Source organism: Megascapheus bottae, chromosome 15 (assembly GCF_031878675.1).
Source record: "Megascapheus bottae isolate mThoBot1 chromosome 15, mThoBot2.hap1, whole genome shotgun sequence".
NCBI lineage: Eukaryota > Metazoa > Chordata > Mammalia > Rodentia > Geomyidae > Megascapheus > Megascapheus bottae.
Window position 1 is genome coordinate 3977613 of NC_143523.1, and position 19338 is coordinate 3996950.

General features: G+C 47.1%; 1 protein-coding gene across 2 annotated transcripts in view; it reads right to left on the minus strand.

The window, feature by feature from the left end:
* Window positions 1–19338, minus strand: part of Dock1 (dedicator of cytokinesis 1) — a 411811-nt gene that overhangs the window by 50319 nt on the left and 342154 nt on the right. For both annotated transcript variants that reach the window (XM_090345612.1, XM_090345611.1), the window contains exons 33-35: window positions 12896–13044; window positions 1681–1766; window positions 1338–1494 (exon numbers count right to left, since the gene is read on the minus strand). In XM_090345612.1, coding sequence (XP_090201738.1) covers window positions 1338–1494; window positions 1681–1766; window positions 12896–13044 — 392 coding nt within the window. The remainder of the gene's footprint in view (window positions 1–1337; window positions 1495–1680; window positions 1767–12895; window positions 13045–19338) is intronic.

Sequence of the window (19338 nt, forward strand, 5' to 3'; positions counted from 1 at the left end):
AAAGTAAACATGCGTATTTATATACATACATATATATATATATATGATCTCCATGAAACTGCATTTTTCTTCATACCAGAAAAAAAAAAGAAGAAATGAATCAGTCACATACACAAATGTTACTTCATGGGTGAATATTTAGAGACAGCATACCTATCTGTAAAACTGTAGCTTCATGTGTACGTGTGAGTGTGTGACTGAGTGTGCATGTGGTGGGGGAGTGTAAGACAGAGACAAAAAGAGAGAGAGAGACAGAGAGAGAGAGAGAGAGAGAGAGAGAGAGAGAGAGAGAGAGAGAGAGAGAGAGAGAGAGAGAGAGAGAGAGAAAGACTGAGCCCGGCTGGGATCCATTCTATCATCCCCAGGAGATGGTTCAGGACCAAGTGCATCACCCATTGTGGACTGAGTAAGGGAAGGCAGTGAACACTGTGAGTTCTTCTGGGGGACTCTGAGTGTTCCTTCAAGGAAACTGAGCTGGTGCTGGACCTGGTCCCAGTAGGCGAGTGTTGAGTCAGGCTGTGATGAACACACCAGCATCAGAAGCTGAGAGTGCAGGGGTCATTACGAGTCTGTTTCTGGGCTGGGTGATCTGGGGATAAGAGACCACATTCAGGCCACAGCAGTGTCTCTGCGGTGGCTCACGTCCCGGTGAGCACAAGAGATCCTGCTGAAAACAAATCGAGTCTGAATTATAAAAGTTGCAAAGCCTGCAAACTCCCTGGTAATTCTTCCTTGTAGGTATCAACTGGTCCCGCAGAACCTCTTCAGGATCGGAGGAAGCACCTGAACACTACGCTTGTAGGACAGAATGAGTGTTCTTTTGCCCAGAACAATCCTGGCTCTTGCTTCATGCCAACCACATGGGTGCCATGACAGCCCATTACTCTGGACAGTGGCAAGAATGCACTGAAATGAGAGCCACCTGTGTGGCCGAGGGCCGAGCTCAGCTCCCCTAGACAGACCTATGCTATGCTGTCTAGTCAACCTACAGAGGAACAGAAATAAACATAAGACGACCTGAAAAACCGCACACATCTTCTGGCAGCCCCCTTTCAGCCGGCCCGCTGTGGGACATGGTATAATCCTAGAACAAGACCTGCAATCCATCACGCTACCTGGGTTTTCTCCAATAGAATAGCGCATTGCTCTTCACAACAGAAGGACAGGACAACCTCTAGCAAGCTCACAGACGTGCTCTGATTAGACCTACCAACAAGGTTCCTTCCCCACGGCGGAGGAACTGTGGCCAACCATCACACAGGCCCGGATGCCCCGGACACCTGGGCCCAGGCAGCCTCAGGCTTGGAAGCTGGAGGGTTCATGGAGTTTTCACTCACCAACACATTGACGGTACAGCTCATGCGGTTCTCTTTGTTCTCGTCATTCATGATGGTTCTATAGTCCAGCAGCCTTTCCATCAACCGCACCACGAGTTTGACGAAAGTTTCTCCTGTCTTGGCGAGGTATTTATGTTTCCTGCAGTGTTCCAGCAGGCTGCAAAAATAATCACACACACCTTGTTAACCATACTCAGAAAAAGAAACTCGACAAAGGTGTGATTTTAAATATTTTCCATTATTAACACATTTTAATTATTTCTGGGCTACAAAGTTCATTGTATTCTAATTACAGTCCTCCTGTATCAATGCTGACACAAACCCATCACTAATCAACACTTACATCTTATCAAATAGCACTTTGTACTGTTCATCTCCTCGGCCTCCTTCCACTTCATGATCCAGCTTGGTGACGATCTCATTTTCAAACTATAATTAAACGAAGGAAAGCGTAAATATCAGCATGGCGGATATTGCATTTTATGACTTGAGTGTCAATAGCACATAGATTGTAGGTTCATCATGAGGCCTGCTTTCCAGGCCTGATTTCCTTTAAGAGAGCCATCCCTTGAGTCCCTGGCCACTGGGGCATTCTTGGTTCGCTTTCCTGGGTAATGGAATGAGCATGCATATTCCAAAAGCAGAATTAACCACAGAAGAAAGACAAGGAAAATGGAGGGAACAGAATCAAAGAATAACACACACACACACACACACACACACACACACACACACACACACACACACGCTGTCCCCAACTTCATCTTGATGAATAAGTAAGGTCTAAAGTAACATGGCGCCTGGAATGGAACAGATGGCATGTTATTTGCCAGCAGAGTCCTTGGGAATCTAACAAACCCATGAGGCCACTTCGCTGCCATTCTTTGATGGAGTCCAGAGAAATATCTCACTGTACGTGGTAAAATACCAGTTAAAAACAAGAGGGGAAGCTGGGTGCTGGTACCTCTGCCTATAATCTTAGCTACTCACGAGGCTATGATCTGAAGATTTTGGTTCAAAGTCAGCACAGCTTGCAAAGTCTGTGAGACTCTTATCTCCAATTAACCACCAAAAGGAGATGTGGAGCTGTGGCTCCAGTAGTAGAGTGCTACCCTCAAACTAAAGACCTAAGAGATAATGCCCAGGCCCTGAATTCAAGTCCCCCCCCCCACCCACACACAAACTAAATTCAGGGAGCTGCAAGTGTACAGAAGCTGCAAACACCCAGGCTGATCAGGCTGGAAATCACCATTGCAATAATGATAAATGGATTTTTCCACCTCCTTTCCCGGCAAGGCTGGGTTCCCCTGGGGTCCCAGGCTAAGTCTGAACTGACAGAAGGCGAATAAGGCAGAATCGTTGCCTAGAGCCATTAGATACGGGTAAGGGTTTTTGTCTGCATTGGCCATTGCCACGTTCCCAGGGTGCACACCAATGCCCAAGGGGGTGCAAGAACCTGAGGCGTGCACATGAGCTTCACACAGCTTGCGTGAGGTGGAGTGGAGCTGGGACGAGGGGTGGCTGCTCTCTAGTCTCCTCAGGCTATGAGCATAGCATGCCTATAGGCTTCAGTCACTGCTCTGGGGACTTGGTACTGTTGAAGCCACTAGCTCACGGGGTCCCCCTGATGAGCAGAAGAAAAGACTGGGAGGGCTTCCACGCTGGCACAGGGGAAACACCAGCTCAACACGGGGTTGAAAGAAAAGCACTGATGCTTGTTCTACACCAAGGCCTTTGTAACTTGGATGTATCTTGGCCCTTGGTAATTTTAGTCTTCTTCCTGATGGTCTCAAGCCGTCCTCCCTTCCCCAGACACACAGCCTGGGGCTGGCCTCCCATCTCAGATCTTCCTACTTCTCCCTCCCACCAAGCTATGATTATGATCCCTCTACTTCTCTCTCTTAGCAGGGATTCCAGGACTGAGCTATCCTCTCTCTGGCCCTAAACACACACTTTTATAAAAGAGATCTCAGGTAGGTTGGAGCTTTAGGATCAGAGAGAGAGATGAGAGATCTCAGGTAAATCGGGGCTTTAGGATCGGAGAGAGATGGTGCTGCTAAAGGAAAAGAGTGACCTGGCCTTTTATTTTCACTTGGAATCTCACAGTGATGCCTTTTACTGTAAAATGGCAACTTTTGTTCAGTGCAGAGAAGACTTCTCCAAGAGCTTATTGATTCTGGAGTCTCACATGAGGCAGATCCTTGAAGCTAGCCCCAAATATGGTATTTAAAAGTTATCTCTACCTGCACCATGACAGAAACACCAAACACTAAATGCGTGACAAATATTGATATGTTTTGGAACAAATAACTGAGATATAAAATAGGACTGAATTAAGTTAAAACAAATGATTTAATGCCACGTGTTTAATGAGTACGTACCACTGGGAAAATTTGGAGAATATAGCCAGAAAATATACCTCATCCTATCATACACAGGCATTTAAAATTCTTCATCACTCGTCAATCAAAGATGTTTGAACTTCTGAAAATGGCAAGCTCCCACATAAACCTGGCTGTCATAAACACAGGCAGAAGGAAGCTCCAGATCCTTAAATATGCTGCTTATCAAATCTTTGACTGATGAATTTAATGTTTTCTAAAAAGAGTGGCTGAATGATAAGTACCTCAGAACACAGCTGATTCTAATTTTACTAACCTCTAGTCTACACTGAACAATTTGTGCCAATACCTGGCGACTCAGTTCTGTTTATCAGCAAGGATTCAATATCAGAGATCTGCCGCCAGCCTCTAATGTCAAGGTCTTCGTTATTTTATTTTTAAATGGAACATTCTAGACTCTATTTGCTAGTGTGCTGTAAACTATTATCATAATCAAAATTAAACGATCCTGTCCAAATAAACTGGAGATAGTACATTTGCTGACAGAGCAGAGGTGGTTTTCTACAAGTCATGTTGATGACACAGACGGTGTACACTGTCTGGTAATTTGCAGCAGGATTCTGTGTGGCTAGGATAAAATTAGCACAGGTTTATTGTACTGCTCGAAAGGTGGTGAGGCTCGCTCACATAATAAGCAAAGTCATTATGTCTTCTTCACTTTCTGCAACACCAGTACTGCTGCAGAAAATATCCACAGGGTATCCAACTTAAAATATCAAGTGAACACAGAATCTCTAAGTGAACATGGCATTTCTACGTCTCTGATACCAGCAGCCCCCGAGAACAAGGAACACAAGAGGACATCAATAGAAGGCTTTCCGAAGTCTTTTGAATAGAACGTGGGCTGTGCTCTAGTGACACTGATGTTGATTCAATTTACTTAGCAGGCAACTGTGGCTTCCTCTACGGTTTACAGAGTTAAGCACAAGTTACTGAATATGACCAGACATTATGACAAGGGTCTCGGAGCCAATTCCATTTGTTTGAAATGACTTTCTTTTTCCCATCAGATTTACTGTTATCCTAACAGTATGTTTATGTATGCATAGAACCAGGTACGCATTTCCCAGGGATTCAGAAGGTGCTGGGGATTTGAACCCAGGACCTTGTGGTTATTGGGAAGGCTTTCTATCACCCGAGCCACACCTTCTGCCACTTTTTGCTTTAATTTTTCCATAGGCTCATACACTTTTCCTGGGGTCAGCTTCAAACTATGATGCTCCTGTCTCTGCTTCTTGCCTTGCTGGGATTACAGGCATGCACCACATGCCTGGCCCGAGGCAACTATTTCCACAACAAATACCTGGGGATAGCTTGGAGCATGGTTAGAAGCTAAGTACAGGAAATTCACCAGGTAGACAAAGGACTCTGAAGTTATTAAGAGCAGGCAGAAATCAGGTTCTTACTGTGTGGTCTGCTAAGTACAACTGTGAAAGGCTTTCTTGGGCCCTTTAAACATGGTAAACTGTTATTCTTTTCCCACAGTGCTCTATTTTTTCCCCCGATTTTCATGGAAAAATGCTCAGAAGACACTGTAGGTGTGAGCCAAGGGACCACATATCACATTGTCAGTCCTGAGATGAGGATGAGGCCTCACAGCCATGCCCTTCTTGGTGGCCTCCATGGGGGGGAGAGGGAGAAAGGGAGGGAGGGAGGGAGGGAGGGAGGGAGGGAGGGAGAGGGGCCAAACTGCATCTGGGTGAGAAGGTAGGCTAAAAAGAATTCCAAGGCTCTTCGGAGACAAGCTGGCACTGGAAGACCCCGGGGGCTCCAGCTCCATGCTGCCACCTGAAGTTACAGATCCCTGAACCTATCACTAGGCCTTTAACCCCGGAGCTCAGACACACTAATAGTTTTTTATGTATATTGGATTTCTCTTTCCTAAACACTCTGTAAACATAATGACATTCTTAATTAATGTGGCACTCCATCTCACATTCTCAGTCTCCACATTCTCCATCTACCATGCAGGCAGCTTATGGACCTGGTTGTTTCTATGAAATACTCATGACTCTGTAGAGACCTCAAAGCCATGCTTCTGGAAGAGCCTGGCAGGGGCGCTGCCAGCTGTCTTCATAGGGTATCATGTTCATACCTTGGGCAGACGCAGTGACACCCTGACTCTGCACAATACAGACTGAGGAGCAGTGTGTGTGTGTGTGTGTGTGTGTGTGTGTGTGTGTGTGTGTGTGTGTGTACATGCACATGTACTACTGGGGCTTGGACTTGGGTCCCCCTTACTGAGCTTTTTTGCTCAAGGTCGGTGTTCTACCACCTGGGCCATAGTACTACTTCCTGCCTTTTGATGGTAAATTGGAGATAAGATTCTCAAGCACTATCCTGCTTACTGTGGTTTGGAACTGTGATCCTCAGGTCTCGGGCTCCTGAGCAGTCAGTGGGAGGTAACTGTGGCTGCACACAACAATGTGGACTCTGGGAACACAGCCTCATCACAAGCCCTGCTTCACTAGCTAAAGAGAGATTATGGGAGCGGGAGCCTCTCCTTGCTGCAGACCTGGACTGCTTGAGTTGAAGGTAGTGCCTTTGAAGAGCTCTTGGATGACCTCTGGGTTGGAAGTAAGACTAATTCTGGTGCCATGGTTTACTTTAAAGGTGTCCAAAGAAGTAAATCAACAGTATTTTGAAATGGAAAGCACACATAAACAAACCAATGAATAAAAGTCCCAATAAATCGAAGGATAAACAAGATAAAATTGCCACCAAACTTATTCACATTCATATTCTAGTACAAAACATATTTGCCTTTCTACCAAATGGCAGAAGCTGCCAGCATCCACTTGGGTTATTCAATTATTTGCTTAAGGTTACTGGCATGGCAGTAGAAAGAGATTATTCAAATGGGAACTCAAAAACACTGACGACACAAAGATTACTCATGTTCTAATATTGTTAGAACTAAATGGAAATTTCTGGAAGTTGTGGAGCAATTTACTGAGCATCACAAAGATGACATAAAATAGCTCCATGATTGAAAATATTATTTTGCCGTGGAGCCTTTTCCATTCCATTTTATTAATGGTCTATGGCCCGTGTGGTCATTTGCTACAATTCTCAGCTGTGAGTTCTGCATTTTCCAAAGGCATAACAAATGGAATTCTTTAAAAAGATGCCAGGAGAGAATTTAAAGCATGCTTTTATTTTCCCTTATAAAGTAAAATCCATGGTAAGGCTGAGACCCTAGGCATTAGCCATCTGCAAAGCAGAGTTTCAGTGAGATGGGGGAAAAGCTGGCTGAAGGCCTGGTGAGGGCTTCTCCCAGCGCCTAGAGCAGCTTGTCTGGGTGGATGAGAGAAGGGCTGTGAGGACGCACAGACCTCTCCACTCCTCCATGATTCTGGCATGGGATGGGGACATGGGACAAGGAGCACAACTACAGAAGTGGTTTGAGGAAGTGACCAGGAGCAGCTGGGATTGCAGGCATGAGCCACTGACGCCTGGCTGGCTGTTTGATCTGGAGGAGAACATCAGGATTCCTCCTCGAATCCCGAAGATAAAAAGATAAGTTCCCACTGGAAAGGCACAGGTGTAATACAACAGGAGCCCGGGCTTCCTTCATCAGGAACAGCATGTCCACTCTTCTACCATTCATCGTGGTATGAAGACCGAGCAACCTGGATAGGAATACCCCTATCTCTTTTGAGATAAAAGCCCCACTGAGTTCCCCTCACTCTATTGGATTTGTACATCTGCTGAAAAAGTGGAAGCAATTTAAGCCCTTGTTGATGTGACTAATCAGGTTAGATAATTAGATTGGTGTCGGTTTGCCACCCTTGTCTCTGCATCTCTTGGATGGAGGTGCAGGCCAGGCGGCATCCACAGAGAAGAGAGGAATGGGAGAAGACAGAGCATGTCAAGAAACAAAGGTGGTAGTCCAGGTGAGGCCTGGGAAAGAGCAATGTGACGTGATGGGGGGGTGGGGGAGGCGTGCATGGGAGGCTCAAGGATTCTGGGGGTGAGACGTAGGGAGGAGTGATGAGTTTTCTCAATTACCACTGGGAAGTCAAGAGAGCAAGGAAAGGCCGATGCAGCCCGCACCAAGCAAACCAAGTGGTGATGCCACCCTAAAGATGGAGACCAGCACAAATAGGTGTGAAGGGAGGAGATCTGGTATCCTCCTGGAACAACGTGTATGCCAACCCAAGAGTAAGGAAAACTGGAGCTGGGCGCCATTTTAGCTGAGGGAGGGAGGGAGGGAGGGAAGGAAAAGAGGGAGGGAGGGAGGTGAGGGAGGGAAGGAAAGGAGGGAGGGAAAGAAAGGAGGGAGGGAGGGAGGGAGGGAAGGAAAGGAGGCAGGGAGGGAAGGAAAGGAGGGAGGGAAGAAGGGAGGGAGGGAATTTCACCAGAGCAGATAATTGGGACCTCCAAATGTCTCCCATGCTCATTTGTTACAGGCTTGCTCTCCAGGGTGGCACTTTTGGGAGATGGTGGGCTCCCAGCAAGTGGAGGGCCTGGTGGGAGGCTTTTAGGTCACTGTAGATGAGAATGGACGCCAGCCCCTTCCTCGCTCTCGTTTCTCTTCCTGGACATGGAGTGAGCAACTGTGACTCAAAACAACTCCTTTCTTTTTATACACCGATGAGCTCTGGTGTTCATCACGGTAAAGGAAAACAAACACCAGTATTTTGCCCGTTTTCACTGCCTTTACTAAGAAAACAGACCCTAAAACAGAAGGGAGGAGTGCTGACCACGCACGGTGGAGCAGGCCGTCATTCTAAGGATCTGTGTGCTCTTGCTTGTGCCCGAGTCTAGCTTGATGCTAGTAGACTTAGTGGCAGTTTCTGAGATGGGATTCAGGGGGAGAAACGACTTGGAGGTATTACTCAGTGTCTGGCTTTTGGGAAAGATACAGATTTGGATACAGAAAGATTTTGAAGTGGCAAGTGGAGTGTTCAGAATTGAAGTAAACCAGCTACGGCTTCCAACAATCGAACAGCATTTGCCATCAAACCTGGGTGAAGCGGAGATCAAAACACCACCTCGGATAATTGTTCGGTATTTTCAAGCTACAGGGAGACAGCAGGGACACAAAAAGAATGGGAAGAAGGTGGGAAATTCAGAAGCCAAGTTGTCATTCATCTTTATTCCATCTCCCCTTGACCTTTATTTTGACTCAAAAGACCATTTTCAAATGACAGATGGTATAAATGGCTAGAAAGGCTTTTGAGTTTAGTTTCCGGGGCAAGTGGCGTTTATCTATATCAATATGTTCCTCATCCTTGCCTGAATTTTTACTCTTAAACAGCAGTTTTCACCAGCCTTTCTTTGTGCTTGATTTATATAAAATCCAAAAAGTTGGATACATTTTCAGCCTAGGAAAGAGTACTTTAAATTATAATTTGTAGTTGGTGTGAGCCAGCAGTGACAAGGCATTGTGATTTAGAGCTTGCAGCAGTGGGGATGGGACAAATCTGGTAGCAATAATATCAAACAATTTGGCAACAGTGTCAAAAGTCACAAAAACATTTTGAGTCAGCAACCATCTTTTTGAGAATGTATATTCGGAAAGACCACCTGAGACGAGTTCCAGTCGCAAGTGTGGATGTATTAGCAGCAGTCATACATAATGCTAAAGACCTGCAAGCACCCTGACTGTGGGGAGGAGGAGATGGCCAGAGGAAGTGTGACAGACACCCTTCTCGAATCGTGGCTGCTACACTGTAATCAAGGGGAATGTCCTGTACTGACCAACAGAAAGTACAAACCTAAAGTTTATAACGTTACACATATACAGAGACTGACAGTGAACCAGAGGAACAAAAGTAGTATATCTAAAAGTGCATTCTCTTTAGTTTTGTAGATGTGTAGAAGGGGATCAAGGTTCGAGAAGGAATGTATCCATTACCTGACGAATGTAACTGTAACCCCCTATACATTATCCTGGCAATAAAATACAATTTTAAAAATAGAAAAAAATAGATGTATGGAGACCTTTCCTCTTCTAAGGGAAGGGAGGAAGGAAGGGAGGGAGGGAAGGAAGAAGGGAGAAAGGAAGAAAGGAAGGAGGGAGGAAAGGAGGAAAGATAAAGTACTGACACCAATTACCTCTCCCCAGCTGAAAGGACACTGGGAAAAATAAAACGGAGCCCTCGTTCCTAGCCATACTGGAATAACCAGGGGCCTTAATGAAACTCACTTGGAAGATCCGAGTGCAAAAACGAAAGGTGAGTCCACAGCCAGAAGCCAGCATCTTCCACAGTGGACTTTTGAAGCCCGGGGTGGGCGCGTGGAGCCTCTGTGGGAATGACTCCACGAGGACCCGAACCTCCCTCTTTTCAGAGGCTCACCCAGAGAAATGACCAGACCCAGCCTGCGTGCAGCCCAGAGCCCAAAGCACACGTGAGTGCATACACACACACACACCTCACACCACACACACACACCCCACACCACACCACACACACCACGCACACACACACACCACACACACATACACACCACACACACACCCCACACACATCACACACACACACACACACCACACACACACACACTACACCACACACACACACCACACACACACCACACACACCACACCACACACACACCCCACCACACACCACACACACACACCACACATACACACACACACCACACACACCACACACACACACCTCACACCACACACACACACCCCACACCACACCACACACACCACACACACACCCCACATACACACACACACCACACACACCACACACACACACCCCACACCACACCACACACACCACGCACACACACACACACCACACACACATACACACCACACACACACCACACACACACACCACACACCACACCACACACACCACACACACACACACCACACACACATACACACCACACACACACACACACACACCACACACACACACACCACACACACACACACACACCACACACACATCACACACACACACACCACACACACACACCCCACACCACACCACACACACACACACCACACACACATACACACCACACACACACCCCACACACATCACACACACACACACACCACACACACACACCACACACACACCACACACACCCCACCACACACACCACACACACACCCCACCACACACCACACACACACACACCACACATACACACACACATACCACACATACACACACCACACACACACCCCCCACACACACCACACCACACACACACCCCACTACACACACCACACACACACACACCACACCACACACACCCCCCACCACACACACCACACATACACACACACCACACACACACACATCACACACACATACCACACACCACACATACATACCACACACACACCCCAACACACATACCACACATGTACACACACCACACCACACACACCACACATACACACACACACCACACATACACACCACACACACACCACACCACACACACACACCACACATACACACCACACACACACTCTGCGGGCCCTGAGGACTCAATCAGCAGGCTGTGCCTGTGTTGGGTCCTGGCCTTGCTGCCAAGCCTCAGTAGTGGACAGATATGATTGGTAGTGCCACACACTGTGTGAAGGGCCACAGGCTGGATTCTGTGTCATTCTCACAGCCTGGTTATTTTATTTATTTACTTATTTGCCAGTCCTGGGCTTGAGCTCAGGGCCTGAGCACTGTCCTTGGACTTTCTCAAGGCTAGAGCTCTACTACTTGAGCCTCAGCACCACTTCTGACTTTTTGCTATGTATGTGGGGTACCGAGGAATCGAACCGGGCTCTTCATGCATGCTAGGCAAGCACTCTACCACTAGCCCAAACTCCTGGTCCCTGATGGCTCCTTTTGACAGCCATGTTTGGCCCTGAACTGAAGAGGGAGGAGAGCGCCCCTGGAGCTGGGTGAAACTCGAGTCCTGCTCACAGACAAACCTTTGTTTGCATTTTCTTTTTCTGTTCCAATACAGAGGAAAAAACAATATTCCAAGGATTCTGCTTTCTTGCAGGAATGGTAAAATGGAAAATGTATCAGCCAGTTGAAGCTTTCTTAAATTCTAACAAGGAAAAGGTGGGCAAGGAAGCTGGAATTTTTAAAGATTAGGTCTCACTGAAACCATACTATTTAATTGTTGCAGTTTTAGTTTCTTTTCATTCTTCTCAGAATTCCTCAAAAATCAAATACTCAGAATATTAACTTAATTGTTTTATTTCTTAAAAGGCCTCTCTTCCTCTCTCCTTTGCTCCCCTACCCCCACTCCCTCTTTCTTTTTCTCTTTCTGTGTGTCAGTACTGGGACTTGAACAAAGGGATTCATGTTCTTACTTGGATTTTTGATCAAGAACAGCATTCTACCCTGAGGTACCCCTCCATTTTTGGGGGGGCAGTTCATAAGAGATTAAGAGTCTCCTAGTCTCACAGACTTTTCTGGCCAGGCTGGCTTTGCAAACAGATCATCATACCTCAGCCATGGAGCAGCCAGGATTACAGGTGGGAGCCACTGGTATCTGCGTTTACTTTCAAGATGCCTCACAATCTGGGTGAACGTCCTACAAAGCCCCATGGTCAAACCCTGAGCTGATGAAGGCTTTGTAAGTGCACATGTTCACACACACAGGCTGTGTCTACGTGTGCGCGAGTGTGGGTGTGCATGTACCTGCTCCAGTTACACACACGTGAGTTTTATTTTCATGGAGTTCAAGGAAGGACATCTGGCCACTTCAAGCTGAGGGCCCGGGCTCTGGTCCTGTTTGCTGTCCCAGTGGGAGCTGAGCACTGACAAAGGCGTCCTTAGAGGATTTCTCCTTCATCCCTCACAGGGATGAAAGACGCTCACCACAGCCAATGAGTAACAGCAAAGCCTTCCGATTTAAATCTAACGTAAGTAGAGCAGGCCATGACAAGACGCAGTTAAACACCCTCCATGTATGCACACCAGAGTTTTACTGTGAAAATATAGGCAAGAAAAAGAAGCGAGCAACAGGCACACATCAAGAACAAGAGGAGTTGGTAACATCTTCAATAAGGACAATCATAAGCTTCTGTTGCCCAGTTAATACACTTTCAGTTCTAGAATTGCCTACAACTCTTTTAAGGTGTCCAGTGGTCTACCCCCCCACCTCCTCACCCCTCCATCTCACTCCCCCCCCTCCAATGCGGCCTTTACTTACCATCTGGAAGCTTCGGGTGGAGTGGAATTCACATTGCATCATATCAAAGAAGATGGGGATGGTGGCCTTGCGTAATTCCGTCTCAGGAATTAAGGTCATCTCCAATATTGGGCCCACCATTTCTGGAATGAACTTGATCTTGTGTTGACCTAGGGATAAAGACATGATTTATTTGGGAAACGTAAAATGGGGTTAAGAACACAAAATCAAATAGCACTGGTCACATGGGTTCAGACGGAGACTTGGGAATGGCCTTGTTAATATCAGCAGACGAGACTGGTTGTCACAACATGTCTGGTTGTAAAACCACCGTCCAGTAGAAGGACCACAGAAGGAGACAAGTGTGACATAGAGACAGAGCATGCCAGAAGCCCCTGATCTGCAGTCCCGCACAGAGCAGGGGCTGGGTGGGGAGGGCCAGCGCCTGACGTGGTGGAGTGGACACACGGGTGCAGATGTGCTCTGTCTGCCTGCAGCAGCTCCTGAAGAAGAACATTCATAGGGTGCCTCTGTGAAGAATGCAGTGATCACTCCAAACGACGACACCCAGAACACAGCACAGCACTGCTCTCTAAGTATGGGGATGAATGTGTGGGAAAGATTCTCCTCACTCCCTTGGCTGAGCTGACAGGACAATGAGCTAGTCATTTGACCAGTTTTCCCTATTACAGATGTATAAATATATATATATTTCATATATAGAGAGACATATATGTAATATGGAAATATATGTAGAAAATATTTCATCTATTTTATAGATTATATATTACATGCATGTTTATGGAGAATATTCCATACAAAAACACACACACATAAGTTCTGGTACTAGAACTTAGGGCCAGGTACTCTCAGCCATTTGGACAATACCTTCACTTCTGGCTTTTTGGTGGTAACTGGAGACAAGAGTATCACAGACTTTCTAGCCTGGGCTGGTTTCCAGTCACCGTCCTCAAATCTCAGCCTTCCGAGTAGCTAGGACTACAGACATGAGCCACTACATCCAGTCTGTCCACACAGAATTTTTAAGAATTAAGGAAGTTACTTTCTTCCTCTCTTTCTTTTCCTCCCCTCCCTCCCTCCCTCCCTCCCTTCCTTCCTCTCTTGTCTTTTTTTTTTTTTCCAAACAAAAATAATGATAAGTCAGCTATCTAGCTATCTGGATGGCCAGGACAGGCCAGTCACTTGTTCTCAGGAGTTTGCAACAAGTTTCCAAACAGTTAGCATACCACTCCTCAAACAAACCCAGCGGGGAGGGGCAAAGAATACTGTAACATTTCCTGACGTCACTAAGCACACACTAAGTCAAGCAGTGCTGCTTGTTCCAACGATGGCCTTGTGACCTCTGCACGAGGAGGGGGTGAGGGCATAGGATGGATGCACAGCTGCTCAGTGAGGAGTGCAGAGGGAAGGGACACACAGGCTGGTGCCCCTGTCTGGAATCTTGAAGGCTCAGCTGTCACCTGCTTTACTACTAATCCTTTCCTTGCCTCTGGTCACAGGGTCCGGGACCCTGCCACTTCCCTACCACAGAAACCACAGGTGAGTCAGAAGTAAGACCCCAGTCTGCAACCTGTCCCTCAGCCCTCCAGAAAGTAGGCCAGCTTCTAGCAAGCAGCAACACTTTGCTATTTCGGTTGATTTTGTTGGAATTCTTAGTGTTGTGTTTTTGCGAGCATCTTTTCCCAGACACCCATGCAGAAGCACAATTTGGAAGTCTCCCCACTTAGCAAGTGGCCTGGGGGGGGCGGCTCCCTCCCCCTGCACCCCAGCAGTCGCCCCATGCCCTTGGCTCTGCTGCTTCTAAACTGCAGAGGCTTGGGGCTGGACCTGGTGGACTTTATGTGGCTTCTGAATTGAGCCAGGGAGGCAGAGGAGGCGGGAGCAGCAAAGCCCAAGCTCACTTCCATGCCTCTGTGCCGAGACTGGAAGAAAGCTGCTGGAGCCCTGCTTCCTCAGGGAAGGGGTCAGACCCACACAGCGAACAGCACAAGCACACCTATCAGGTGTGGTCTCCTAAACCCAACCCTCTCATCCTCCTCCATCTTCACGTCACCCCACGCTAACAAAATCATTCCATTTCTAGTAAGTCATAGAAGTGACAGGACTGAGTAGAAGAGCAGGCAGGTAGACAGGATATTGTAGACCACAGAATTTGCAGACGGTGAGAGAAGTGAATAAACCAAAACCTGTCTGCCAGCAAAATGGAGGTAGTAGGGCTACAGAAAAAGAATAAGGAAATAAATACGGGACAGTTACTCTTTTGTGTTACAACCTTATAGAACATAGAAAGGAGAACCACTTGCCAGGCGCAGTGGCTCATGGCTATAATCCTGGCTATTCAGGAGGCTGAGATCTGAGGATCGAGGTTCAAAGCCAGCCCAGACACAAAAGGGTCTAAGACTCTTATCTCCAATTAACCTCTAGAAAACAGGAAGTGGGGCTTGGCTCAAGGTTAGGGTGGTAACCTTGAACTGAAGAGCTCAGGGACAGCGCCCATGCTGAGCTCAAGCCCCATGACCCACTAAAAAAAAAAAAGGAGAACCACCAAATAAAATTTCTTCTTCAAGGGCCCCAATTCTGCCTATTAACCCAAGGCCTATCTGGGTAAAACCACAGATGGCACAAGATGGCTGAGATGGACTGAAGTGTTGTCTTCCTGAGGTTTGTCCAGGCCTCACAGTTTTTCTCTTCCATATTTCTTTTCCAATGAACTGTCCTATTTTCTTTACTATATACAGTTCTTACCTGATTTTAAGGGTTAAGTATTTTTTTTTTGTTTGTCGTGGGACTTGAACTCTGGGCCTGGGGGATGTCCCTGAACTCTTCAGCTCAAGGCTACCGCCTCACCCTTTGAGTCACTGTGCCACTTCCAGTTTTCTGGTGATTAATTGATGATAAGAGTCTCATGGCCTTTTTAGTGCCAAGGCTGGCTTTGAATCATGATCCTCAGATCTCAGCCTCCTGCAAAGCTAGAATTACAGGCTTGAGTCATTGTGCTTGGTCTAAATATGTCTTTTGTTTGACTTGGATTCACCAAAAGGTCACACAAGTGTGCACAAAAAATTAGATGTTTGGGTAAATTGTGACATTTTCTTGCTTAGCCCCAGCAATTTATCCAGTTAATGTATCCAGTTAATCAATCTAAAGTTCTGCATAATCAGAAAATAGAATGGATAAAGAATTTAGTTTTCTTTTCAATTCAAGGAACTCAGATCCCTCTAGTAAGAATTACTGGACAAATCCGATTATCCTCAGTAACTATTTTTAAGGAAATACATCTACAGGTGGTCTAAATGATTTCTTTATTGGATGATACATGTACAAGATACCATGCACATGTGACTTCGAACAGAGAACCTGAATTTAATTAAAATCCTATTTTCAGCTTTTTCCTCCATCGTTGATATTTTGACTAAGGCCATAATAGTGTGATTTTCATCTCTCCCCCAAATCCTTAATGTTTTTGAAAGGCCTATCAGAGCTTCAAAGCCTTCTGTTAAAATGCCATTATATTCAGTCTCCTCACAGGTGACACTTCTGTTGTATTATGCCTACACAATGTCAGAGCCAATGCCTCAGAAAATAGACGACATTGACAGCAGGCTGTTCATCTAAAGTTCGGCCTCTCAGCGACAGTTTCCAGTGTTTCAGGCTGCAAGGGACCCAGAAGGCCAGAACATGTGGCTATGGATGCAGTACTAGGCAACAAAGTCACAAACCTGGAGGCCACTGGACACCCCCTGTCCCAGGGTTCAGGGCGGAAGGAGCCCTTTGGATGGCATCGCCCCTGGGGGCAGAAGGGCCCCTCACCCATCATCCTTGAGGTGGGCAAGAGCTTCCACTGTTCCTTTCTTGTGTCCAATTGGAACTTGCCTTTTGGGCTTTACTTTACTTTTTTCTAGTTCGGGCTTCTGCCAGCCAGGGCCTCCCTCCCAGTGCTCAGAACATAGTTTTATACTAGGAAGAAAAAAAAAAATCTCTGTATTCATCAGGGCAGGGAAGGCAAAAGCTCCCTTAGCCAGCCAAAGCCATCAGGGCACATTGTTTGGATTAAAAAAATACTTAGAACAGAACTCTCTGCATGAACAACACCCTCAGCCCAGCCAGACCAACATGGCCCATGCTGTGTGGACGCTTGTTCCAGTCTGCTCAGAGGGCAGGTGCCGGGTCACTCTACCAGCCAGTGTCATAAACAGACGTAAATGGAGGGAAGCACCCTGAGAGACGGAGGTGATCCCGGAAGACAGCCTCAGGGAGGGCTTTGATAAGCACCTGCAGGACACCGTATCTGAGCACCTTTCCTCTTCTGGTCCCATGGGGCAGCACTATTCAAGTGGCACAAACACAGCTCCGATTCCTGCCCTTGTCTGTGGGAATTCCATCCGAGACCCTCGCAGGCACGGACTGCACCTGGTACTGTAAGGCCTCAGGGGAGACAGAGTCCTGAGAGTGCTTGGTACTAGGACTCCTCAAGTGATAGGTGACTAATGCTAAGGTGACAAACACACCTGATCTGACTTCTATTTTCATTTTCTTGGCACAGATGGCTTGAAGTGCTTGCCAACCCTATCCCAAAGCTGAGCCCATTGGAAGAAATGTAATAAAAAGCTGTGTAGAAAATAGGTTGTGCACACACTGGGAAATTGAGATGTGCCGTCATGAATTTTGAAAATGGCAGCCAACACAATGACACTCACAGCCAGGCTCAAACACCTGCTCCTCGGTAGGGATCAGGGAAGGGGACCCAAGGTGACCCTCAGAACTAGTCTGAGCCACTCAGAGGGGCTGCTTAGGAAACCCAAGTAGATGAGTTTCATTCTTTCTTTAACTTTTATTTCTTTACTAGCAAAGCACCCAACCCTGGCGGTTGCTATTTCTTGTGATTCCAAGCCCATGTCATCAATTGGCCAAGGCCGTTTGACCTCTTGTCTGCTTCTCGTGCCCAAGCCAATGTTCTCAGCTGAAGAGCTGCAAAACCCACCTCAGGCATTTATCACTGTATTTAAATCAGTAAGTGACAAGAAGAACTGGGGGTGTTTGCTCTCCTAAGAGCATCCTTCACAAGGCAAATCACGTCTCCATCGCTGGGCCTGGCTTGTTTGCCAGATAAAGCCAACTGTTAAATGGAGTTAGAAATTCTCGTCAGGCCTAAGAGCGTCCATTCCGAAGACATTCCCAAAGGTCTGGTCAGCCCACATTCGAGACCCCAGAAAAACTCATCCTTCCCCACGCTCATCTCTTTCCTTGGCTGCTATTTTGACAGGTGATAAAGAAGGACATAGGGCTGGCTTTAGTCTCAGGAACCTCAAAGGTCCTACAACACATCCTGATATAGCTAGGTGCTGGTAATCATGCTCGTACTCCTAGCCACTCAAGAGGCTGAGATCTGAGGATGGGGTCTGAAGGCAGGCTCAACAGTGTCCTGGCCTTGAGTGGGTACTCCACACACCACACTCCTTTGTGCAAGGCTGAGGAAGGCAAGATTACCCATAAAGCAGGATGAACTCTGGACAGACCGTGGGGTCCTCTGCTTTAGGCAGAGACCTCAGCACCAAAGGACAACTATAAGGAAAGGGACTGTAGGGTGGTAGTAACTATTTACCAAGTGAGAAGGAAGCACTTCATTGTGAAGCAACCTCTCCAAACCTCTGCCAAGGTGTGGGAAGAACAGCAGAGACACAGAGTCTCTGGAGCCCGCCTCTCACACCTCCATCCAGCCACCACCCCACGGGCTGCTCCACGGTCCCTGCTGGGTGCGAGTCCTGAGGTCTGTCCAGCCTGCCAGGACAGATGACAAATTCATCTGTCAAGCATGATTTTAACAAAGAACACAGAGAGATCAATTAGAATGAATCACGAAGGAGCCTCTGCTCTGTTCTGAGACACTGAACACTATTACTGAGCCTATCAGACAAATGTCACAGAATTGTTGAGCCTCAAGATTGGAAGGCTCTGAACACTGCAGCCAGCCTCGTCCACTTAGTTTAAGAGGCAACTTAAAAGATGCCCTGGCTGCGGCCTGTGAATTGACTCGTCTCCTGACGTTGGCCCTGCGTGCTTAGATCTGAGCCGTTCTCAGAGCTACGGTCCCTTGCAGTTACCTTGGGGTGGGAAGCCAGCCCACCCCACCCCTGAGGCTGAGCCTGTCCCATCATCTCAAAAGACAGTCAAAAACTCAGGAGCAGGCAACGCGTCCCAATGGCAACATGAAAGGAGTTTTCCAGAACTGCTCCAAAGACTGGGCTAAGGGTCACATAGGCCGGACCTGCAACCTGGGACAGTTTTAACTCTCCAGGCCTTCCTCACTCCACGGCTCCCTGTTTAACCCCAGGGTCTGTACCCCTGAGATGGTGGAAGGAGTACTGAAGCGCTGTCTTCCTCTGGCCGTTACACAATGAAATCCCATTTCTCTGCCCTTCACCACGTCTCTTTACTTAGCATAT